The following is a 25,799-nucleotide window of genomic DNA, read 5'->3' as shown; positions in this document are numbered from 1 at the left end:
TGCATTTTATCCTGTTTTCTGAAAACTAAAAACATGTTTTTATGCGTTTGAATTGCTATTTTTTGGAGTTTATATAGAATAATATATTATATTATATCAATTTTATGTACGTGAGGTTAAAAGATAATTATGAAATATCACGGAAAACATAAAATATTTTCTTTCGAAAACTTTAATTGAAACGAGGCCGCCTTAAGCTTCCACAGCTTAATCAGAACCCCTTCATGCATATGTAGTGGCACTTCATGAAGGTTTAACAAATCCATGATTTGAGTATGAAAGAACATCCTTTTATTAGGCCAGAGCCGGAATTATACCAATTAACTCCTACAGCAAGAGTATGGCCCTAAGGACAACAGACGAAGTTGGATCATATGGGCTTGGTTGTAAGTCGCAACCCTTTTTGAAATTTTCACAAGGGCTATAGAAAACAGGAGGGCTTTGCCAAACAAAATAAAAGAGTGCACTCACGTTCATTGATTTATCATTTATCTACGAATGAATATTTGTCTTTTTCTTGGCGAGCCCGACTGCTCAAATCACAAGTTTAATTCTTGTAGTAACCAAAAAGTGTGTTTGGATAGCAAAATTATTTCAAATAATACTTTATTTACATCATAAATATAATTATCAATCAATTTTGTATATATTTTAATTATATTTCTATCTCAAATACATTACATCTTAAAAATATATTATAATAATTATTGCAGATAATATTTCAAAAAATCTCCTATCTAAACACATTTGAAAACTCTTTGTGAATCAGCAATGCCCGTCAAATATTTAACAACTTAGATATATCCAAATGAATAATTTCAAACACCAATGAAATTGTCCAAAACTCAAATTTAGTTCTCTTTATCTTTTCTATGTTACCACCTAGTTCTTAACTCATGTTCAAGACTTGATTTTAAATCCTGATTTTGAAAAAAAAAAAAAAAAAATTCGGCTTGTTCTCAACTATATTTTTTATATCCAAAAATTTAATTTTTTACCTTAAAGAAAATTTAAATTATATTCTTTATTTTTTATTCTGATTTTTTTATAATCAATTTTTACACAATCAAAATCATTCGAGAATAGGACCTACGTATGGGGTAGCACTGGTTATAAGTTACTCTTAATCAACAAGCAAGTTAATTGCAGTAACGAATGTATATTTTAGAGCACGGAGCAATCTCTCACATGCGAAGGTGCTACAACGCAATCCATAAAAGAAAGAGTGTAAATTACTTGGCTACCCACTAATATTTTTGAAAAAAAAAAGTAGAGTTTTGGTCATTCAACTTTTAAAAGTATACAGTTATCTACTAAGCTATTAAAAGTATAAATTTTGAGCCATTTTGTCTATTTTCACTATTGAATCTAACATATATAAAGTATCGCACGAGTTACGTGACATAATCAAGGAGCAATTTAGGAAACACATAATATATTTATCCACCAAAAAATAGTGCGAGTATGTAATAACCCAGTAAACTATAGTGTGAGTATATATTTAACCACTAAACTATTGTACAAGTCTTTAGATTTGGCAAACTTAATGATAGAAATACATAAAATGATTCAAATTTTATATTTTTGATAGTTTAATGGATAAATATATACTCTTAAAATTTGAGTGGCCAAGGCTCTATTATTCAAAAAATTTGGTGGATTGCGGGGTAATTTGCTATAAAAGGAAATAGGATAAAGGAACATGTGTATGCTTTGCACCCAAATATTCAAACTACTATAAAAAAGGGAAAAAAGTATTGAAGGTTTATGGTAGAAACTACTAGTCGGTCAAAGCTCACAAGGATAATTGCGCATTGTAGAACGAAGTTTATGGTACTTCAAGGTTCCAAACACAACTTGTAATGCTTGGACATTAGAAATTTAGAACTTTCAAATTGTGGGTTGTTTCGCAAGTGAGTTTTTTGGTTGTTTATTTAAAATTTTACTGTAGTTTACTGTAGAAATTGTAGAAAAAATTTTTGAAGTGTGTAAACTTTTAAATATTTTGAAATGTATAGTTTAAAAATTTTGAGAAATTTTTTGAGATTACTGTAGTTAAATTGTTAAAAAATTTGTAACAGATAAACTTGGCAAAAAACTTGTTTGCCAAACAAGGCCACACCCAAGTGTTAGTATTTCATTGCCCAATTCAATTAATCTTTTATTATTTGATTTGGACTATCTATTGGAAGGATTACTAATTTTTAAGCATCTCACTTTTTGCAAAAAAAAAAAAAAGTATCTATTTGTCTTTGTTAAAACAAATTTAAGTATATTAATATTTTCAAAATTTAAAATAAGTACCTATTTAATAATTTTAGTATAATTTCCGTCTATTTTAGTTTCTACCTCGAATAGAATATATCGTGCGTCACAATAAATTGGTAACAGCAACACGGCTTTTGGCGCTCTTCCCAGTTTGAATCCTCTCTTCCCCAAATTCGGTCGGTGGGTTTTGTCACCCCTTCCCTCTGCTCCACACCCAATTCCTCCCCCATTGATTCCCTACTTTCCCTTCTCTCCAAATACTTTTTCAGTCCAAACCCTAGCTTTAATTATAGAAGCAGGAATCATGAAGCTAAAGAAGCCAGTGAAGGAACTCAAGCTCTCTGTTCCGGTTCAAGATACCTCCGTCTCCAGCTTCTTGTACGCTCCATTATCTCTTCCTTTAATCTTTGTACGCTGACAATTCTAAATTAATTAAAATTTATCTAGTTTATTACGCTAGTTTTTTTTTGGGGGGAAAATTCATGAAAGTGATGGAATTTGTCAAATGATGTGTTGTTAAACATGGTAGGACCGCGAGCGGAACCTTTCACGACGGCGATTTACTGTTAAACCAGAAAGGTTTGCGCCTTATCTCCGATGACAATGATTCTCCTCCTCAGGTAATAATTTTTCGGCATTTCGATTTCGATTTGGTGTGATCGGGTATCATAGAGCTTCAGATAAAATGCTCTAGTTTTGAGGACTTAATGGAAGATTGAAATTGGACGTAATTAGAAGCGTACTAATTAAGAAGTGGCTGATACACGCGGTTGTTTTATCCGTGGATTGAACACTCTCATTTATTTTGCGAGGGAAGAAGCTTCAATTGAGTCAAAAATTGAAGATCTGAAGAAATGCTTAATTGATGTGAATTCCATTATGACGCTGTTTCCAGTTCAGTTGATAGATGGAACGGAACTGGAAAAACAAGATATAAAAGAGAACAATGCATTATAGATTTCGTATAATGTATCTGATTTCACTTCAGTTCTTATAATTTTGAATATGTGGATTACATCTCAAAACAGACTTAAAAGTTTGTATACGTAGAATTCTTAAATTTGAACCTAGTTTTGCCTTTTTACATAAAGGCTTGGCCATAGCTACCGAAAAATAAATGAAACAGGACAATCACATCAAATATGACACTCATTAATACTACATTGGCAAGTCAAACACGTTCCACAAATATTTCAGTTATAGGTGCAGCACATACATTGCTTTATATTTTATATTAATTTTTGTTTTTTCGTGTTTTCATGTCCCAAATCCATCTCAAATAGCTTGTTTTGGTGGATTTCAGATGACTATTGCCCTCAGAATATGATACGAACTGTTTTAGGACTTCTGTTTTGCTTTCATTTGAAAGTTCAGTAGTTTGTGCCATTTCCATTATTTGCTACACAACTTCCAAGAAAGAGAAGGAAAAAAAAAAAAGACTAGAACAGCAAAAGGTTTGCAACTTGACTAATGGAGGATGTATCATTCTCTGAAGCATCTCCTTAACTTTGCATCACTTAAAACTCATGAAACATTTTAGGTAGTATAGGGAACCTATTGTTTGCACGTCATAGTATGCTTCTCTTTTGAATGAAAAAGAACAAGGAAAAGGAAGCCGAAGATGTGACAAATTGAATATTTGTGTGGGCAGCCTGCAGAAAGTAAGGAATTTGATCTTCAATTTTCACTGGAAGATCTTGAGACCATCAAAGTGATTGGAAAGGGAAGTGGTGGTGTGGTTCAACTTGTTCGTCATAAATGGGTTGGAACGTTATTTGCCTTGAAGGTCAGCATACAACTTCAGTTTCCTGCTAATTTGTTATCCTTGAGCACGTTGATTGTTTCAGGAGATCACTTCTCTAAGTGCACAACTTTAGTCATCTTTTTACGCACTTGTGCAATTAATGAATAATTAGTCTTGCATGTTATGCATATCGAATGTGACAGCACAGTGTTTGATACTGATCTTATGAAATTAGTGGATTATTTGCTAATTGAATAAATCAATGATTAGAAACTTTTACTAGAGTTGCTTTATTAGGGAGTTGTGAAGGTGATTTTGGTCAATCTTGCTTAAGATATCTAACATTTGAATAGTTTTGAAGGACCCTGATACTGAACATGGAAGCTTTGAGCTCTTCCTAAAATGACTGGCATTAGCTACTGGCTTTTTGTTGTCATGTCTCTTGACACATTAGCTCTGTACTGATGATGCTTTAGATATTCTAACTCCAGAGTGCATGTCTAAGCACAGGTCATCCAGATGAATATACAAGAAGATATTCGGAAACAAATTGTGCAGGAGCTTAAAATTAATCAAGGCTCACAGTGTCCCCATGTTGTGGTTTGCTACCATTCTTTCTACCACAATGGGGCTATCTCGCTTGTACTGGAGTATATGGACCGTGGCTCTTTAGCTGATGTACTCAGACAAGTGAAGACAGTTCTTGAACCGTATCTTGCAGTCCTGTGTAAGCAGGTAGGAAAAACTGAAACATGAGATTCTTCTGAAAGTATATAAGCTTAACTTTTGCTCACCATGGATATGTGAAATTTTAATATGTTCAGGTTTTGCAAGGTCTCGTGTACTTGCACCATGAGAGACATGTTATCCATAGAGATATAAAGCCATCCAATCTGCTAGTGAACCACAAAGGGGAGGTCAAAATTACAGATTTTGGTGTGAGCGCAATGCTGGCCAGCTCTATGGGTCAAAGAGACACATTTGTTGGTACCTATAATTACATGGCGGTGAGTGGAGATATGATCATGAAAAATTAATCCATTAATTTTTACAGTGGCTATTGGTACACATTCTGTAGAACATACTAAACATCTGATGTGCAACAGCAAAATGTTTTGAGTGGAAAATCTAGAGGCCTAATTCTGGTTTGGTGACTTGTTTCTCCTTTCTCATCTCATATTTAGCCTGAAAGAATTAGTGGGAGCACCTATGACTACAAGAGTGATATCTGGAGTCTGGGCATGGTTACCCTTGAGTGTGCTATTGGACGTTTCCCTTACATACAATCTGAAGACCAGCAAGATTGGCCAAGCTTTTATGAGCTTTTAGAAGCAATTGTGGGAGGCTCTCCACCTTCTGCTCCACCAGATCAATTCTCCCCAGAGTTTTGTTCATTTATCTCTGCCTGGTAAGGTCTAAGAAGATTCGTTTATGTTGCACATATGCAGTAAACACTCTTATCTACTTCTTTATGGTCCTTCGACTGAATGCGTTTGACTATTCCATTACTCTGTCTTTAAGTTGACCTTAAATTCTTAAGACTTTTGGTTGAAACCTGTTGCAATTATTCTAAAAAAAAGTGCGAGTTTTTAGCATCAGAGGATACTTTCTTATAGTTCTATGTTGGATCAGTGACGTAGCTGTGGGTTTCTCAATGTATCCATGTTGTTGCCCCTACCTTCTCTCCTAATGATGCTCTGCTTTGTCATTGTGGCTTGCTTTTTCAGCATACAGAAGGATCCGAGGGACAGATCCTCATCTCTGGACCTTTTGGTTAGTTAACTACCCACTTCTTTTAGTCTTTCTTTTGGTCACCGTGCTCCAATATGCAAATGCTGACTGCTTGATTTGCTCCATTGCTTCCAGAACCATCCTTTTCTTAAGAAGTTTGAAGACAAGGACATTGATCTTGGCATTCTGGTAGCTAGCTTGGAACCTCCCATAAGTTTTCCTAGATGATCATTTTCTTGTAATGACTTCAGAGTACAATATTTTTCCCCATATGCTTTAGCCGCAAGCCATGCTCGAAGATTACAACTACACATTGTTTAATTCTTCTAAATTTTCCCAAAATTTTATTGGTTGCAAACTTATCAGACATGATACGTAGAAGTCTGATATTGTAAAAGTCTGATAAAACATGATATGTAAAAGTCTGATACTGTCATACACCTCTACACGTTTTCTCAAGCGCAGAATGGCATTTAAGGTGATCATAGACCATTTGAAGGCGTTTAGCTTGTAGTGGAATGAGAGCAGATGATGTTGCTTCTATAACTTTAGCACTACTTAGTCTGTGCAAGTTAAAACTTCATAGTTTAGCAGCAGCAGCCAAAATTCTTTTAAGCAGCCAGCGGACTTGTGCGAGTTTATAAATTTAATTTTAGGCTGCTCTTCTGGGGTAGCTAATACTAACCTTGTCACAGTAGGTTTACAGCAGCAGGACATCAATGCTTATTGGTTTGTGGTTTGCACGATATCCCTTAGCCTTGGGTTGGAGCTTTCAGCGTTCTGTCGAAGGCAAAAACAGGTGTATCCGGTTTTTAAGTTTTTCATATACAGACTGCACCATGGGCGATTTAATTTGGGCCTTGGAGTGAGGGCATAAAGCATACATCAAAAATTGCATGATCTAGGCTGTATAAGTTTTTAAGTCACATTCACTTGTACCATTATGGCCCTAAATCCTCCATCCGTATGTCTATTCTTTCTCAAGAAGTTGAGGAGAAATAAATTACTGCGTCAGTAAAATTAAATTAACATCAGATCGTAGAACTTGATTTTTTTTTCCCTTCCCCCGTTCTGTCTATTTGTTTCAAGTGATGGAGCCATTTGATCCAGGATATACTTATTTTGCACGTTACAACTCGGCTTGATTTCTTGGATAAGTGGACCGAATATTCCCGTCAAATAAGACCATCTTTGCTTCTGCTAAGTCAAGAAGCTTGGAGGCTTTCATTGTAGCGTGTGGAGTTAAATCGTTGTTGTCTTTTTCTAATGCTTCCGGTACTATGACACAAATAAAGGATGAGCATTTACAACAGACGTTTACATCAGCGGACGTAAGTGGAGCAGCTGTCCCCCAAGATTTTAGAAATTGGTCTATGTTCCCGTAATAGTTAAATGTTTCCCTCTCTCTCTCTCTCTCTCTCTTTTTTATTTTTTTATTTTTTTATTTTTGTCCTAATATACCTTCATAAAAATTAGACTCTGCCCTTCCAAAAGTTTATAAATCATTTTGACCCCCATAAAGTATTTAAAAGTTTCACTCATATCATTTGATTGTAAATAAGGTGCAAACCAAGCAATTTGATTGTAAATATTGGACCTTGTCCTCCAATTTTTTTTACAAAATTGTATATGCGCCCTCCTGCGTCTGCATCTTTACTAATTTTGCTCTCTTAAAATCTCAAATTCTGGTTCCGCTTGTGCTTGCATAAGAGTACACGTGAAATAAAGAAAAAAAAAGTGCATTATAGATTAAATTAAAACGTGAAGAAGAAGCATATACTCGCAAAAATCAATGGACTTTTACAAGCCAACAAGATTCAAAACTTCAAACAACTTGATGTGTTAAATCAGACTTGTAGTTGAATCAGTTACAGAGCCAGTATTCGGTGTCAGTCAAGCCATTTGAAACTTCAACTTTATTTATTTATGTGCTTTAGAGAAGCACTTGAAAACTACAACTTGATCCACCATTTTCTCTTTTTAGGGTCTCTATATTTTCCTTCATTGAAGAGTTCATTTATAAAAAGCAATTAAAAATTTCGAAAATTCCTAAATTTAAAAAAAATGGATCATCTTTCAATTTATTTCTGTTTTAAGTGATTTTCCTATTTTGAAATGCAAAACGATCATATCATATCATTAAAGGGAGGGAGCTGGCAAAGGCTGAAGCTGTGGGCTACGGACCGTGGAACAGGGAATTTAATCATGGGTAAGAGGCAGAAACCATACAACAACGACTTGTGTGGTGCCAGAGAGAAGCACCCAATCCCAAAGCAGCTCAAGCTTTCATTTCATGACTAATGCTACAGTCAGCTTCCTTATCCTGTTCCCTTTCTCCCCGGTCATTAACTCCCAAGGCCCCTTAAATTCAATCCTCTGATGCCACGGAAGCCTCGATCCAAAAGCTACCATTTCGATGCCGACTTCTTTCCCTCCTTTATAAACAGTCACTCGCTTGGCGTTAATTATTATTGATTGATTGGATCTCACCGGATGATGTAGTAATTAGGCTTCACGATATTCTATTAATGACAATGATGTTTCTCGATCGTGACATCTTCAATTAAATTATGAATATCATCGTGCGTTAGATCTTATTTAAAAAAATTGCATCACATCAAGAAAAGATAATGTAGGTGTTAAGATTTAAATGTGTTAACAAATGCCTATTGAACATCCATTAAAGAAGCCATTAAATTGTTACTGTTACGCGTGGATGAGGAATTAATGGTCACAAATGGGCAAGCTGACTAAACAACTGGCGCCCCGCGTGAATGGTCCAGTGGCAGCGTCTCTCACCAATGAACTTTGAGATCACAAGTTCGAGTCTCTGCTCCGCTGGATTCCTCCGCGCACTTAACGTGTTCGGGTCGGGTTGGGGCGTCGGGCCCGGGCCGCAGGGGATTAGTCGGGCAAGGATTGACCCGGACACCCCTGTGTCGACAAAAAAAAAAAAAGACTAAACAACTGGCATTGTTCGGATAGTAAATTGTCTCAAATAATATTTCGTTTGCATAATAAATATATTTTTTTATATTTTTAATTACCTATTTATTTTAATACATCACATCATAAAAAGTGCTATAATAATTATTTTAAATAATACTCTATAAAATAATACTTAGGATCATTGCACATGCACAGGGAGTTACATTGACAATAGACTATAGGAGTATAATAATAACAGCACATATCAAGGCATTTGTTTCTATGTCTACAATCAAATTGGGGGATAATTTGAGAAACCTCTCTCGAGGTTTAACAATTGTAATTCCTAATTAAAAAAATTATATTGGCTGAGTTTTCAAAAGCTAAGATATTAATTAAATTTGTTATGAAACTAAAATGGTTTACAAGAAAAGGGTAATGTTGAATTGAAAATATATTATCTATCTAATAAAAAGTTAAAAATAAGAGAGGCAAATGATATTTTTCAAAGTTTAGAGATGCTAAGTGATATTGTCACAAAACTCCTCAGGGAGGTTTTTGAAATTATCCTATCAAAATGTCAATAGCTGAGTAACGAATTCCCCTGGAAGGATGGATGGATTCAAAACATTTGCCTTGACGGCCAACTTTATACGCATATATATAATCTAAGGTATACTATATAATTTCTAAAGCCGCTTTGGTGCCCCCGTCTAGATTGCTATTTTGTAGAGTTTTTATTGAAAAATATACTTTAGCCATTTGATATATGTGAAGTAAAAAAATAATTCAGAAATGTGTTTGCGAAAAATGTAAAAAAAAATTTTGTGAGAAAAATGGCAACCCAACAAGTAAAAAATATACTTGAAAGCTTTCAACGTTTTAAGAAGAAAAAATTAATCTTCAGATTTTTTTTTTTTTGGCTGCAACTATATATGCTCAAATTAATTACATATCTCAATAAAGCTTTTGATGATTAGCGTAGAGATAAGTTGATCCTACCATAATTGAGAATGGAAAATATATAATAATTGTAAGAGGTAATTAATTGGGTGTTCAATGCTCACCGAGAACAGGTCTCAAAAATCTTTTGATTTCTTTTTTTCTTGGAATTTTACCAAACAATCATAAGTGGAAAAGATCATGGCTTATCCCTTTCTCCACTTTCCACCATTTGTTGTCTTCTATTATAATAATGTTCTGTTGTCATCACGCCAAGGTTTCTTCTTTAATTTAGAGATTCCTCTTTGGCGTTATCCCTAAACTGTGGATGCCTTAAAATGTCAAAAAGAAACGGATAAAACAGTTATGTCGTAACTTTATTGGGGCAAAAAGTGCAGAGGATGCCAAAGATTATATATTATTATTATTTTTTCCCAATATAGAAATTTGAGGATAATATGATGGGTTGGTCATTGGTGACTCGGATACGGATGTCTTCGAAGCGTTTGGACCATAACCTTATCCCCTTTCCTTGTAGAATGGGAAAAGGAAGAAATTCAAGCCATATGAATTTTGACAGTGACAGATGACTACAAACCTGAGGATAAAGCAACATATCATCAATTAAACAAAGCAAAAAAAAAAAAAACGCGTAGCTCATGTATGTTAATGTAACGCCCCTGTCGTAAAACTTAAAAAGTTAATGCTTCAATAACATCCTATTTGTAAAATCAACTTCTGGCTAACCAAGCCACCCTGTAATATATGTACGTATATATACATAATTAGCTCATGCGAGTTTCAACCCCTGCTGAAGCCTGAAACAATAGTACATCATCAAGTTTTCATCCTTCATTTGCTCTGCTGTTCTCCTTATTCGTTCATTCCAAGATTGTGATCTGCAATGGGTGGAGCAAATCAGGTTTATCAAGAAATGACCTTCAAGAATACCTTTGCCGGCCTTGATCCAAGGCATGTTCAGTGGGTGATCACGGAAGCTGAGGATGACACTTCCTGTGATTCTGAATCCATCGGTGAAGACTCGGGGAATAACTCCGCAGCATCATCTTCTTCATCAGACTTAGCAGAGGATGCATCCTCTTCTCCAACATCGTCACCATCTACATCACCTTCACATGGGCCGTTGTACGAGTTGTCGGAGCTTACGAACCAGCTGCCTATCAAGTAAGCATTCGATATATTTGTGATGTACCAAACGAAGAGTTAGACTTGGAACTGTTCAATATATTAATCTTTAGGTACTTCATTCAAGTAATGGTGTATGAATTTTGTTCGTTCAGGAGAGGTCTCTCAGAACATTATCAAGGAAAGTCTCAGTCTTTTACATCTTTGGCAAATGTGAAGAGCCTCGAAGATCTTGCAAAGAAAGTTAGTCCTTATGGTCAGAGGATGAAGCCATGTAAGAGCTATGCAGGTTTAGTTGGTCAAAAGATTGGTCCAAGGGCTGTCATAGCCAAGAAGTCTTCTTCCAGGGGAATGGGATCATCATTTCTATCTTCTTTTGGCAGTAGAGCGAGTTTTGTTGGCAGTTGTCGGCATCCCATTCCCCTGCACAAAGATTGTTAATCTGTAAATCACTTAATTTAAGAGGCTTGCATGTATTTTTATTGCAAGCTTTCTAATATTTCTCCATTGAAATTTTCTTCAAATTTCAAACCGTGTAAGATAAACGAGTCGAGGTCATATATGTGTAGAATGAAGCGAACAGGTTTTTATTTCCGCCTCTCTATACCAACCCCATCGAAATAGTAAACAATACATAAATAGCAGAAATCTAGAGATTAGAGGTGTCAAAATGGGTGATTTGGACGGATTTGGGTTGGGTAAAGTAGGTAATGATATAAGTGAGTCAATCTATTTATACTTATTTAATTATATGGGTATAAATGGGTAAGTCAAAAAATGAATTGGATAATTTAATTATTTATTTATTTTAATTTTTTGTAAACTCATTTAGATTCATTTTTGAAAAACTAAATTATCAATTTATATCACCCTTTGTACCCATCATTAATTTTAAATATTTACTTATAATGTTCAATAAGCATAATTACCAATTTTTTGCCATCCGTACTCTATGTAGCAAAATTACATACTATTTACTAATTGAACAATAAGAATATAACAATTTGAACTAAGTACTATAAAAGTTAACATAAAAACTTAAACAAAAAATTTTGAACCCTAGCATTTTTAACTAAGTATTCCCTTGCTCTGCCGTTAAAATGTGGATCAAACACCCCCCCCCCCCCCAAAAAAAAGAAATAAAAAAAAAGAGAAGCAGGTACAATGGTCTGGCGGCCTGCGTATTGCCTGATAAAAGTGAAATTTGAGCACTGTGAAGCTACTCAAAATAACTTTGCCCGTCCACATAAACCCCCTTTTGAATCAAGTACGGTGATCGCGTAACTGCCCAATTCGTTCCCTGTGGCGCATATTTGATCCACAGGATGAAAAAATCGCTCCAACTTTACATCCTAAAATCTACAGCAAACGTTGCTATGATATCATTAACTTTGTTTTACTGCCTTGTTTACAAAATAGAAAGTATACATCTTTCAGAAAATCCATAGCAAAAGTTGCTACGGAATTGCTAATTCTGTTTAGTGCCCTGCTCAGAAGGACTTCAGCGATGGAACAGATAGCTCAGGCCTAGGGGCCCTCTAGAACGGACAAGGGGGCCTGGACAGCTTCTCAATTTTTTTCGTTTGCCAGCTTCTCAATCAGTTTCGTATCAAACCGCGCCACCCCTTTTCCACCTCGTGCCTCCGTTGCCTTCAAGGAGAATAATCAAAACCCACTCACCCTTCCCCGGCCCCCCACCTCTTCTTCCTTTTTTGCCTTTTTGAGAATTTATTCCCGGGCGTTCAATATCCTCCAACCCCAACAGCTAAGGCCACCAAGAGTCTTAACTATTATGCTTTTCAGAATCATATGCAAAATTGCCTACTCATAATGCTCGATATATTTACCTTCTTTGGTTTACTCCAATCTACATATGCTAATGAAGCCCCTAGACCACCCCCATATGGGAAGCCCTAGTTTACTTCGACATTTACGTACCAGATCTCAAACTCACTTCCGTATTAAGCAACCGCAGTGACAAACAGCAATGCGACAAATTGCACAAGCTTATTGGAACACAAGGTATAAATTTTACAGACCGTAACTCGTAGAAATCAATCCAAAAAATTTTAAAACTGCTTTCATTAGATAGGAGCAAAAGGCTCGTCTTATCCTAGAATATAATCATCACGTGAAAAAAAATGCCAAGGTGAGGTACAAACTTTGTATAACATCCACAAATTAGAGGTCGGCAAATGTATCTCTCAAGGTATCAAATTTTATAGACAGGTGTAATTCCCAGCAGAAAAAAGCACTTTCGCATGACAACTGCAGTTGCCTCACAAAGCAAGAGTCTACTGATCTCCTGTGGTGACCCAACCACCTACAGATTTTTCACCAGGACAAATTCAAATCAAACGCCTGTAACAACTTAGAAACCATAAAACATGCAAGGTACTCATTGAAGCCATTTGAGATTAAGACAAGCATTATCTTCCAATTTTATCCTCTTCATCTCATCAATTATATGGGCTCCATACCTGACAGTTCGTATAAAATTTTGTGAAGTCTTCAGACAAATTGTACAGGTATTCACACAAAATGTTTGGCAACATATTTGTACATGCCTCTTCAACCACCTGCAATGTGAAAAAGGAACACATTAACAAGATGCAACATGTTTAAGTGACAAAAGTAATATCAATCAGATAGATTTTTGCAAAATCTGTAGTCTTGACTCTTGAAGCATACCTCTGGGAACTGTAGCAAATGAAGGCCCAAAACCCGTTCATCTGGATGAGCCAAATCAACTGTTCCAACCTGCCCAAAACAGATGAAGTATGATGTAAGAAGCCAGCGTTCCAGGCAAAGCATATTTCTCAGCATCGAGCCACCATTCCCTGAAAAAATACTCGGGCAGGCTCCTAGTTGATTTTTTATAGACAGAAGACTGTCATCCAAGGCTAGGTTCAACTTTCAGTAAATACTGAAAATTTCAAAGAAGCTGCATTGCTTTATCCAAAACAGAGTAGGGTTAGGCTTTTGAATAAATCCAAAAAAGATTGTCATTCTTGTAATACATCATAAGCACTTTTTCATAAGAAGAGAAAAAGAGCAACAAATAAAAATCCAAATGGATAGTCAATTCATCTGATAACAGAGTAAGAGCAGAAAGCATATGAGTTTTAAGTCGCAGATTATCACCATAAAGCTCTAATCTGAAACTTCTACTCCAAAGGCTCTGAATTTATTACTTGATTCTTAACTTCTAGACTTCTTCCTCTAAGTTAAGGACTGAACTTTACTCTTCAATCCAAAAAAATTTGTGTACATTAGACCAAGTCGTTCATCAGACAAGGCAGAGACGTGTGCAGAACACGTGTACAACACACAAAACACGAATTGCAGATGGGGTGTTTACTATTGAGTAAAATCATTGGAAACCACTTCTTCCACTTTGTAATCCAAAAAAACCATACTGGCTAATCACCAAAGTTGACTTCGTGATCAAGGTTCTTGAATATAGAAGAATACATTGGAAAATTCACCATTATAATTCAAATACTCTACTGTTGTAAGCATGAAGAAGAAGAAGAACCTCTACCTTTTTCAACTCCTCTACATCTCTACCAGATCTCCTGATGATTGAACAAATTCGAGCATGTGCATACAGCAAATAGACAGCAGTATTTCCCTGTTCAATATAAAAACAAGCAATACTATATGTATAGTAACAGGGTAGAAGATTTATTTAAAAAAAAAAAAAGCATCAGAGGCTTGTAGAAACAAGATGGGTAATTAGATTGATAGGCATAGTCATGAAGACTTCAAGTGACAATATGCAATTCAGAAATTATATTGGTGAGGAGCCAACTATTTCTTGCTTGATGTAATGAACAAAGAATGCAGAACTTTGGAAGAATAAGGAGAAATGCATTATAAAGAAAAACATGAATACTGGTTGCATAAGAGAAGAAATCAAGCGCCGCACCTTGTCATTAAGCATCTGATCGAAATTGAACGTGTAGTTGGTTAACCTGTTGTTCTTTAGGTCAGCATACCTGATTAACATCCAACAAAATCACTATTAAGATAAAACTTAGAAGTGGGGAAACTTCAAGAAAGTGCAAACAAACAAGTGAACAAGCAATAGGAACTTACTTTACAGCCCCATATCCAATAGCTTCAGCAGTTTGCTCAAGCTCCTCCCCAGTCCATTTCTCAGCTTTGCCTGATCAATATTCAAACATTTATCATGGTTCAAGGAGTTAAAGGTTATTCAGATACTTACAGGGTGAAAGTGGAGTAGAAAGGAGACAATGAAAACTCGAGCATGATATGTGCAAAAAGGAGACTGAGAGGTCACATATTAAGAAAAACAGTTCATAGATAACATCCTACCTCTTTCAATCAGAGCTGCTTTACACCGATTCTTAGCTTCATCAAGTAAATCAACTAGTTTAACAACTTCAGTAGCTCGCGTACGGAATCTCTTTCCATCTTCTCCTAAAACAAGACCAAAACCCACATGGCTGACTTTGGGATACTTATCTTCTTCAGCTGGAAGCCAACCTGCCTGTCTGGCAGCCTAGAATAGAAGATAATTGCACAAAGATCAACCGATCAAACAAATAAAATTTTTCCTTTCCAGGGTTAGGGGGTGGGATGCAGCATCTATCGGGATATGAATTACTTACAGCAAAAAACATTTCAAAGTGCTCCCTCTGGCCAACATCAGTTACATATATGATCCATTCTGCTTTTTCTTCATTGAGCCGATACCTACAAATTGCAGGCAGAAAACCTCAATAATTAGACAAATATTCCTACTACTAAAAGTCACATGTAAATTAAGACACCAATATAAAATTTCAATGCCTATCTCTTTATAGGTAGTCATCAAATAAATGTTAGAGAAAACAGTCTTTCTGAGTTATAATCTATAGGGCATGGTACAAGCCAAATTCGCTTTTTTTAACTCTCAAATAACCTACCCTCACTATCATGCCTTTTGACACTTGAAGCAAAAGCTTAACTCCATTATAATGGCAAACAATTTGCATTTAACCTGCTTCTCTTGGGCTATGAAACATCACAGCATAAAAAGACACATAAGAAATATGCAGCAGGACCTAGCACCTGGGCCTCCACCCCTCCTTACACCACCCCTGACAAAACCCCAACCTTGCCCAAATGATAGTTCTGGAACTGCTCTTGACATCATTAGTTAAAATTGTAAGCAGGTGGCAACTCTGGTTAGGAGCATGGCATGCCAAATCATAGAGGAAAGATAGCAGGAAGAAGAATCAATGCAATTTTAGGCAAATTTCCGTTATAAAGGGATGAATCCCCTAACATTTAGTATACAAAACCTTGTAAAGGTAACATTTCACAAGAGATTAACTTTGAAGTTAATACGTGCATCATTTGTTTGAAAGATGCCAACTAAATAGGAGCTTATGAACTTTCTCCTCATCTTAATAATTTCCTCATCAGGGGTCTAGGGCTAGGTAGGATGACACAGAACACTCCTTTCTTAATCACGTTCTCATGCACCAATGATAATAAATTGCAACATCTTATGAACAGGCCGAAAATCATTGTTCACACTAAGTGCACTATCAGGCAAATCGCATACTAGCCACTATCGAATATGTTAGCTAGCTTGACTATGTTACTGGACTTGGGTATGGTGTCCCCCCCCCCAAAACAGCTACTCTAGTGCAAAATGAAGAGTAGGACACAGGTACAGCAGGGCTGACTCGAGTCCGGTTTAACATAGTTGCTTGATAATTGAGGCAGAAGCAACCAAACAGTGCACGCAAAGGTTGATTAAAAATGCATTCGAAGTAATCTTGTCTAGATTCTCTTATGTGACAAATATATATAGAATGGTGGCATATTTCAGTCATGTAAAGCAGGTATTTTGAGCTCGTAGCCACGGCTACTCTTTCAAGACTTCCAGATTTAGCTACAGACTGAATCATCTGTGGTTTTAAACTAATGCTTGACCGGCATGTATTCACCTACAGAGATTCCAAGAACTTACAAGGATAAGGTATCCAGGATTGATTAACTAGTTTTTCAAATTTGACCCTCATACTTCTTTCACTTTTTGGAAAAATAAACCTCTCAAGTCTATGCCTATAAGAACACAGACGAAATTGCAAGACAATGACGAGCAGCAAAAGTCATCTAATATGGGCAATGTGACAAACTCACAAATCAATAACAAAATAATCATACAAGATAATTTAATCCATATTATACTCTGTCAAAAAATCTATATAAGTAGTTATATGTATAACACAATTTTTTTTTTTAAAGTTCAGCCACATGCAATGCATAAAACAGTTGATCTACAATACTATTAAAAGAAAAGTAGACAGTGAATGTTAATCCCATTAACAAACACATCCAAAAAGTGAAAACAAACCACAAAGCAGCAAGATCAGTTGAAGCATAGTTGTAACCACCATCCTTCTTCACAACAATAAGAGGTCTTGTGATCCCGCCAACATAGATAACACGTGCACCTTCACTTTCTTCAATTAAGTTCTCTTTACTCAATAGCTCTAAAGCCTTTGGGATATATGGATTATAAAAGCTTTCCCCCTAATAAGAAGAGAGAAGAGATAAATAAACCTGGGCATGTGCACAGTCAAGAACAAAGACTACACTAGTCCCTACACACTACGAGTCTAAGACATATGCAAAACTTCCCAATTTAAAAACTAATGCATTTTTAAGCTATTGTGTACATAATTCCGAAGGCACAATCATTTGAATTTAAACGAAATACCAAGTATAATGCGTTCTGGCTTAGTCATCAACTATTAACTAAAGCATACAAAAAATTTTTTTAAAAAGATCAAATATGGGAGACAAAGATGTCTCCCATATTCGAGACAAGCACCCACAGTTTTCCTCCCTTTCCTCTCCATTGGCATTTACAAGCCAATATAACTAAAACTGCATATTTGTCCTCCTGCATATTCCAGGACTCGAGTACTCCCTCATGTTTTTTGTCATTATGATGGAAGATAGAAAAATGATTACCAATACATACAGATAAAGAGTGGCTTTTGTGAAAACCAGGTCACAAAGTGTATTCATCCTAGACGACCATTTGTCATTGTCAATATATTATACATGTGTCCCAATTTAAAAACACCTAGTTGAATCACAAAAAGTACAGAACCCATAAGTTGTAGAGACCAAATTGCATTAGAAAATGATCAAACCTAGGCAGTCAAAGGCCAGTGGAAAGAGACTTCTCAAACACTCAACTGGAATGCAAGACATACATTGCTTATTTAGTGTTCGTTTCATCATGTAAAGCTACAAAACTGCTAACATTCCATTCCATACCTTCTCCTCCAACTTAATACCTAGCCGCAGATAAACTTTATCAAATTCCCTTCGACTAGTTTCACAGATCTGTGCCCATGCCTTCCGATACTTCTCTTCTCCTCCCTGTTACAAAAATTAACTTACAACATGACAATAGAATTGCCAACAAGGACAACCACTAAATCAACTTCAATATATTGATAACCTGAATCCTCAAACAAACAAACAAAAGAATACAAAAACCTTTAGCATGAATGGATTTATGAACATCCAAATCACGCACTAGTGAAGCTTCAACTACAAAATTGAGGTGATTCACCTGAAGACTGACTACTGCTTTCTGGGCCCTCTCTTTAAAATCAGAATCGGCATCAAATTTCTTCTTTGATTCTTTATAAAATCCCTGAAAATGGTAACAATTTAATAGACATCAGATGATCATGTCTAGTAAAATTGAACAGCTACAAAGACTCTCATGAACCAACAGGAATCTGCTAAACAAGTGCATTTAAAATAACGTGAATTTCTATCTGCATCATAGTACCCACCTACTGTCCTGAGTAGGAAACAACATAAATAGTAGAAGTTGAATATTTTCCCAGATAAATTCTTTTATTAAAAAATGAATTCAATAAGACCTGTGTACCCAAATGCATTATAAAAGCAAGCCATTCCTTGAAAATATTTACCACCTCTCAACAGAATAATATGAAACAAGTAAAAAATCATGAATAGTCATATTTTATCTTGCACTCACTTGTAGATCTCCAATGGCTTCAGTTGGAGCAGCCTCCCAGTTAGGATTTTCTTCAAATAGATATTCTATCAGCATGCCAAACTGCAAAACAAATAATAAAAAATAGGATTCAAATAAATGGGGTAACCAAAGAGTTGGTCACAATCGATCACACATGATTGTCACATCAGTAGAAATACATCATGCAGGACAGGAGATGGAACTTAATTTGTGAAGTCACTTACAGAGCTATATTAATACAAACTAATGTGACAAGTTAGGTTCGTGGATAACAGATAATATAAACAAATAACCAAGCCTATCAGACCGCTTGTGACAAGTGAAACCCCCTTGCGCAATCTGCCTACTTTTACACCGTTCCTATAAGGTAAAAGATGGGAAAATAGATTGGGTGGAAACCATCTAAAAAGGTATGAATAAATCCAATAGGTAGCAAAATGACAAACAAATAATACCAAGGAGACTACGATCCATGGACATCTCCAATCCGAACAACCAAAAAACAGATCTCTAGATTTTCCACAATTAATACTTTGAAGGTAGAGCAAATAAGAAGCAAAACTAATAGATGTAAACAAATCAAAAGATGCCGAAAATCACATTGGCCACAAGGCAAAAGTAAAAGAACCAAGTGGAAAATTAGATATGTAGCCAAAATTGCCATAACCTGTGTTCCCCAGTCACCAACATGGTTTCTCCTAAGAACTTCAACATTTTGAAACTCCAGCATACGGGCCAGTGTGTCTCCAATAATGGTAGATCTCAAGTGCCCAACATGCATCTCTTTTGCTATGTTAGGTGAGGAAAAATCAGCTATTGCCCTTTGGACTGGAGGTTCTGGCGCCCATGTTTCAACACCATCAATAAGCATTTTATGAATTCTCTGCAGGAAGAATGATAACATTATTATCATCATTGCCAATATTATCACTTATTATTGTTTCTACCCATCCAGCAATAATTACACAGCAATCCAAATTTGGGAACATTTAGTATCCATATGAAACATAAAACTACTGACAACACTTGGTGAAATTAAGAAAGGCTAAATACCTTTGCCATCCATTCTGTTGACAATGTAACGTTTACATAGCCAGGTCCTGCTATTGTGCACCCCCTAATCATTTCTGAATCAGGAAGACTGTCCATGATTGCCTACAAATGGAATGAGAACAACTGAATCTTCATGCTTTAATAAAAAGGACCTAACTTTTATGTCACAATAGTCATTCTAGATTTGGATGATACTAAAATGAAACTATGAATACCTGTCCCACAGCCTGGGGTTTCTTGAATTCAGGAACTCTGCCTTTAATTTTCGCAAATAAGCTCATTGCATTATTGCTGGACCAAAAGAATAGTTTCCTCAATCAGCATTGCAGGGAACAAATGCTATGCAAAAAGATTCTAGGCATGGAAATGTTGTAATTTTTACTTCACACACAACAGACCAACATTTCAATGCAAAACCAATTAATTAGCATCCATAGACAATCTAATATACCATTTGTGAATATGAGAAGCTTTTGCATACCATTGATAATCGCCGTGTCTTAGATCTTTGCAAGGAGTAATAATAGGAACTATATCTAACTCATCAGGAAATTTATCTCTGAGGGCTTCTCCAAATAGTCTCTGTAATTGTTGCTTAACACTCCCTACTCTCTCCATAACCTGCACAGTGAAGTATAATGCTGAACGTCAAATCCCCCGAAGGAAACACATATCAAGGTGCAGAGATGGGTATAAGCCAATCTTTTTTGGACTAGCCTCCATTCAGTAAGTGTGCATATGGATTACATCTAAATCATACAGGCTACCAACCACTACCTTAAGTTCTCCAAATTGTTGATCAAAAATCCCCAATTTTCCTACCCAGCTCAGTGAACTGTCATATTAAATGTCACATTCTCCAAAAGCAAACACCTATCAATATATGCAGTCTTTTCTGTGACTGTCTAGTCATTTACGTTGCACATACTAATGAAAAATTACCTCTGCCATGGATGATACGGATTGCAGTTTTGCCACAGAGAAAGGCCTACTAGCTGTTCTCAGAATACCTGTCTAGTTTCATAATAACCACACCAAAATAACAGGTTAAAGAACAAGTAACGATATCAAACATCCCACAAAAATTAATGTCTAAATCATTCAAAAAGAAAACAATGGACTCAAAAATTCTCAATTCATCAACATATTATCTTCAAGTGACTGACAAATAACCACAAACCTGTCAAGCGTCTATTATATGTTGATTTCATCAACATATTAGCCCCCCACCATTATTTTAAAACCACTTCAACAATGCTAATTTTCATTTTTCCCTCGAAAACTAAAAACATCTAAAAGGTTTCAGTTTCGAAGATATTTGAAAAAGAAAGGAAACATAAACGTAATAAAAAAGAGCTGCTGCCCAAGAACACACGACCTCATTTTAGAAAGACACAACTCTCTCCAACAAACCAATGCACCCACCAAAACACCAATAATTAAGCCATAGAATTGCAGCTGTATGACGTAGCGAAAATCAAGTACATTGCACACGCCATACTACCCAAATTTGCATCAGTAACTCTTGAATCTAATCCAACATAAAACTAAAAGTAGCAGCTCTTTCTAAACTACTAAATTGGAGTAGTAAAAGTACACGTCTTCCTAGCAGATAAAAAGCATTGGTATTTCAATAATTACATGTAACTGACTAAATTATCTTATATTTTAGGATAATTAAACAACTAAAACAAAACAATTAGCTTAAATAGCAAAACAATAGTCATACGAGATAAAAATAAGTGTAAGAGCTGATGCAAAACGTTTAGAGAGAAGAAGAGAGACTCACGGGTTGAAAGGTGGGAGAAATGAGGAGGAATTTGAGAGAATTTTGAAGAGAAGAGAAGCTTGGGAGGAGCAAATTGGGAGGGAGAGGCCGCCGTCGGAAATAAGTAGGCATACAATGCAGCGGTCATTATACTTTCCTCGGCTTTCTCCTTTGTATTTGTTGAGAGGTTTTGGAAATTTCTATTTTTATTCCCCCTTTTACCATTCGACGAACAGTAGGGTTTTGCGAGTGGTCGGGAGAGGTGCTGTTGCGTGGGAGTTACCTCCAATCACGATTGGCCATGTCAGCCAATCAACCGGGTTCAATAGTTTACGGGTGTCTTGGATCGTTGGACCGGATTTTGGCACGTTAAGTCGTTAATAACTAATTAACCCAGAAAATTTTATTTTTGTTAAATTATACCCAAAAAAATTAAGTAAATGGGTTTTTTTTTATTGGCTTTGGGTAAATAGGGATGTAGAATGAATTAGTTTTAGTCCTTGATTTTGCAGTTTAACTAGGTGCTTGACTAGTTTCAATTAGTCCATGGATCTAAATGAACCAAAACTTTAGTCCATGATAAGAAGCAAATCAATAATAAATATTTCCCAAAAATAACGAAAATAAACAAATAAACAGAATATATTGAGGACCACATTAACAGTTGCTAGCCCACATATCAGGAATAAGCTTCTTGGATATTGAATTCATTGATGTCAACCAATTATCTTCCAAAAATCTATTTATTCCCTGTTTAATTAGGCACCTAGTGAAACATATCACTCTTAACTCGTTGCTGTCACTTTTAAAGAACTTTTTTCTTATCACCAGAAGAATTTTCTGGCAAATGTAATAAATATGATAGACAGTGGAGTTGCAATTATCATAAACTCGCATTAAGGGCACACCTCATGTGTGCGGAATTAGGGAATAATTAAAATAGATCAATTTTGTATAAATTTTTGTTTGTTACATACAAAAACTTTGCATAAAATTTTCATGAAAAAAAGTTTTGGTTTATACGATTACAATAATTTGGTAGTTACAATATTTTATGGTGGTTATGAGGAGTTATATTAGCAAAATGTAATTAGGTGATTAGAATAAAATTTAATTTTTATAAGGACAAATTTGAAAGTTTAAAAGACAACAAAAAATTTTCACCAGTTATCATTACTCAAGCATTATATATTGTATCGTATAGATTAATCTTTATAAGGATAAAATAGAAAGTTTAAAAGATGACAAAAGTCATTTTACACCAACAACTGTGACTTAGGCATTATATGTTGTATAGATGTATAGTTATTGTATAGCTATTATAAAACATGCAAAGAGCATAACTATTTCTTATGGAACAATTGAAGGATCACGGGAAAGCCACCTTGCGGCTTCGAATCCTCTGTCCCCAAAGTAGTTTTTGTCCCCAGAGTAGTTTTTGTCCCCTATGTCCCTTATTTGTACAGCTGCCACGTGTCTCTAACCTTTTATTAATCCAAACTCAAATAAATCGATAATAATCGGTTTACAAGTTTACTCAAAATCAATTAAAACATATAACTCAAAACTTTTTTTAATTTTCTTTTTAACAAAAAATAGTCTTGTTGATTTGGGGTAAAAAATAAAGAAGAGTTTTAGTTGGTTTCTATGTTTATGATCAACAAGACTCTTTTTTGTTAAAAAAAAATTTAAAAAAATTTTGAGTTATCTGTTTTAATTGATTTTAAGTAAACTTATAAACTGATTATTATCGGTTTATTTGAGTTTGGGTTAACAAAAGGTTAGAAACACGTGACAGCTGTACAAATAAGGGACAGAGGGTACAGAGAATACTTTAGGGACAGAAGATTTGAAGTCCCACCTTGCTCATCAGTGGTGGAATTAGGGCCCTAGGATTTGAGATTTCAATTTTTGACGCCACATCAATTGTAGTTATAGTAAATTTATAACTAAAAGGCATTTATGTTAAGCATACATTTTTATTCATTATGTCAATTATATTTTGATATCTAAATTGTACTACAATGTAGTGGTAGTTTGGAAACGTTAAAAGAGTTTATTGTTAAATTTACATGAATAACTAATTTTAATTATATCCAACTTCTTGTGAAGCGTAAAAATTTTTAATTTTTAATTTATTAAGAGCAGTCAATGTAAATGAAAAATAAATATTTAAAGTTCTTTAGGCAGACAATATAGATAAGAAAGAGATTTTTATAAAAATATTGGGGCAAAGTAGATAAAATTGAAAAATTGAAAAAATTCAAGGGGTTCAAATAAGGAACAACTTAAAATTTTTCAAAAATTCTAAGCCTGAAAAGAAAATATCTCAAAATTGAAGAGGGGGTTTGTTGCCCGGGAAAGGGGGAGGGAAGATGGGGTAATTGCCTACCCTCAGTTATACTTGGCTCCACCTCTGCTCCTCGTGACAAAATTTAAGGGCGACGGGGAAGAAAAAGAGAGTGAATAATGATTGAAAATAGGACAATTCTCATTTTCTTCCTTCCAATTCGTGCCACGTTATTTCAATACTATAATCGCGAATCAAATTGAAAGCGACTGAGATACATGCTGAGATAGGAGGTTATTTGAAATAATTATTGTAACACTTTTTTTGTGATGTGATGCATGTGAGATAAAAAGATAATTGAAAATTGTATTTATGATGTAAATATAATAAATTTTAATTTTAATTTTTTTTGCATATCTTCCTATCCAAACAAACTCCATTAAATAGGTATTATTTCTGAACTCCATTAATTATACTGCAATTGGTTTGCATGCTGTCCGAGGCCCTCAGTCATTTTGAGTTTAACAATCTCTGGAGCAGGGTTTTGAGTGAAATAATTAACCAGCAAACTGGTACAAGAAGTTAAGGGAATGTTTGTCGAAAATAGTAAATTAGTTGCAGTATCACGATTCATTTGCATAGCAGAAGTTAAGCAAACAATTATATTGTTTTCCTAAAGTTTTTCTTTTTTCAAATATATAAGAAGTTCCAATATCTGGACTTGTCTTATTGTGAGTGTCTTTGGGTACAAGTCAAGAATAACAATTTGGTCTAACATCAATGTCATGTCATCTTCATCTATGAAGGAAATGCATTAAATATGTACATTAATAACTAAAAAAAACTGGTGGGATAAGTTTTTTGTTATTCTTTTTTTTTCACAAAAAAAATTCGTAAAATGCTTTAGGCACTGGTACTGTCATTGATAATCATTGCAAATTTACGTTAAGTATCAATTCCGTTTTGTATATCCAGCTTCTTGTCCTGGTCAAAGCGTGTGAGTGTGAAGACCCTTCTCTCTGGGCTATGGTGGAGTTCTAATTGACCTAGTTTATTTGTACCAAAGCCAAAGGGTTTACATTAAAGCTAGAATGCTATAGTTGAGTAATGATGTGCAGGAATACAAAAGAAATGAGTCAAAACCCTTTCTATTGAACAAAAAATAAATCAATGGCAAGGTGTAGCTATATACAGCATTTCTTTTTAAAATTTACAAATTTTAATCAAGTAATGAGAATTTCAAATTTTTTTTAAAAATGTTAAATTCCAACAACCACTGCCCAATGCTCAAATGTGCTAATGTGAGTGTATGATCATTGATTTGGCTGGTAAAGAAAACCGGAGTTTGTTCCCATACCCAAAAAAATAAAATAAAAAAATGACAGAATAGTCCGTTCTTATCCATTTGTTACAGTCGCTGTCATGTTACATGATCAGCCCACAAGGTCGCGATTAAAATACCGCTCCCAATGTACAAACCCCCGAGCTTCCTATAAATTCTGCCAACCTGGGTTTCCTGTTCTCACTCGCTTCAATTGATAGAGTAGATACAGAAGAGCCACGAGTGGAGAGAGACAGATGAAGAATTCCGGCAAAAGCTCCAAGACAAATGTGAAGGCCGGCAACGGTCAGGAGATCAGGAGAGACAGGAAATCGGCTACAGGCATGAATGGATCGCCGAAGAAAGGTGGCCATGGCGGCAAGTTCACGTGGTCCGGTGACGGTTACTCCGATGCTGAGCTAGGACGGATCCACAAAGAAGCTCTCGACGTAAATGATCCCAACTATGAAGATCCTATTAAGAACGAAGACTGAAGATCATAAATATCATCGTCATCGTCATCGGCTGTGATTATCAAATGTTGATCTTCTGATTTCT

The 25,799-nt window shown here is 35.3% G+C and overlaps 3 protein-coding genes across 4 annotated transcripts; 2 read left to right on the top strand and 1 right to left on the bottom strand.

Moving 5' to 3' along the window:
- Positions 1–2,429: 2,429 nt before the first annotated feature.
- Positions 2,430–6,235, top strand: LOC113695392 (mitogen-activated protein kinase kinase 6). Its single transcript, XM_027214472.2, has 8 exons — positions 2,430–2,646; positions 2,798–2,888; positions 3,920–4,054; positions 4,523–4,747; positions 4,837–5,019; positions 5,197–5,420; positions 5,740–5,785; positions 5,879–6,235. The coding sequence occupies exons 1-8, from the start codon at positions 2,573–2,575 to the stop codon at positions 5,969–5,971; spliced, it is 1,071 nt and encodes a 356-aa protein (XP_027070273.1). The 5' UTR covers positions 2,430–2,572; the 3' UTR covers positions 5,972–6,235.
- A 4,132-nt stretch (positions 6,236–10,367) lies between these two features.
- On the top strand, positions 10,368–11,266 carry LOC113695028 (uncharacterized). The gene is made up of 2 exons (XM_027213978.2): positions 10,368–10,798; positions 10,915–11,266. Exons 1-2 carry the CDS (start codon positions 10,518–10,520, stop codon positions 11,198–11,200), a joined length of 567 nt encoding a protein of 188 aa, XP_027069779.1. The 5' UTR covers positions 10,368–10,517; the 3' UTR covers positions 11,201–11,266.
- A 1,547-nt stretch (positions 11,267–12,813) lies between these two features.
- Positions 12,814–21,829, bottom strand: LOC113696262 (arginine--tRNA ligase, cytoplasmic). Of its 2 annotated transcripts, none has more exons than XM_027215690.2 (18): positions 21,652–21,829; positions 20,805–20,876; positions 20,344–20,483; positions 20,078–20,153; positions 19,863–19,964; positions 19,477–19,692; positions 18,810–18,890; positions 18,372–18,455; positions 18,071–18,175; positions 17,136–17,314; positions 15,397–15,481; positions 15,101–15,287; positions 14,861–14,930; positions 14,691–14,760; positions 14,304–14,393; positions 13,451–13,519; positions 13,240–13,338; positions 12,814–13,082 (listed from the first exon to the last, which is right to left on the bottom strand). In XM_027215690.2, exons 1-18 carry the CDS (start codon positions 21,760–21,762, stop codon positions 12,972–12,974), a joined length of 1,947 nt encoding a protein of 648 aa, XP_027071491.1. In that variant the 5' UTR covers positions 21,763–21,829; the 3' UTR covers positions 12,814–12,971. The 2 variants fall into 2 exon arrangements, with proteins under 2 accessions (XP_027071491.1, XP_027071490.1); XM_027215689.2 differs by having other exon boundaries at positions 20,805–20,872; positions 21,652–21,798.
- Between the last annotated feature and the right edge of the window lie 3,970 nt (positions 21,830–25,799).

The sequence above is a fragment of the Coffea arabica genome, chromosome 6e (assembly GCF_036785885.1).
Source record: "Coffea arabica cultivar ET-39 chromosome 6e, Coffea Arabica ET-39 HiFi, whole genome shotgun sequence".
Taxonomy (NCBI): domain Eukaryota; kingdom Viridiplantae; phylum Streptophyta; class Magnoliopsida; order Gentianales; family Rubiaceae; genus Coffea; species Coffea arabica.
Note: the sequence above shows the minus strand (reverse complement) of the source record. Positions and strands in the feature narration are given on the sequence as shown.

Coding starts and splice junctions, on each gene's coding strand:
- LOC113695392 (XM_027214472.2), top strand. CDS start 2,573: ATGAAGCTAAAGAAGCCAGTGAAGGAACTCAAGCTCTCTGTTCCGGTT. Junction 2,889..3,919: donor ACAATGATTCTCCTCCTCAG/GTAATAATTTTT, acceptor TTGTGTGGGCAG/CCTGCAGAAAGTAAGGAATT. Junction 5,020..5,196: donor GTACCTATAATTACATGGCG/GTGAGTGGAGAT, acceptor TCTCATATTTAG/CCTGAAAGAATTAGTGGGAG.
- LOC113695028 (XM_027213978.2), top strand. CDS start 10,518: ATGGGTGGAGCAAATCAGGTTTATCAAGAAATGACCTTCAAGAATACC. Junction 10,799..10,914: donor ACGAACCAGCTGCCTATCAA/GTAAGCATTCGA, acceptor TTGTTCGTTCAG/GAGAGGTCTCTCAGAACATT.
- LOC113696262 (XM_027215689.2), bottom strand. CDS start 21,778: ATGACCGCTGCATTGTATGCCTACTTATTTCCGACGGCGGCCTCTCCC. Junction 18,456..18,809: donor AAGCCATTGGAGATCTACAA/GTGAGTGCAAGA, acceptor TACCATTTTCAG/GGATTTTATAAAGAATCAAA. Junction 15,482..17,135: donor ACTGATCTTGCTGCTTTGTG/GTTTGTTTTCAC, acceptor TGCAATTTGTAG/GTATCGGCTCAATGAAGAAA.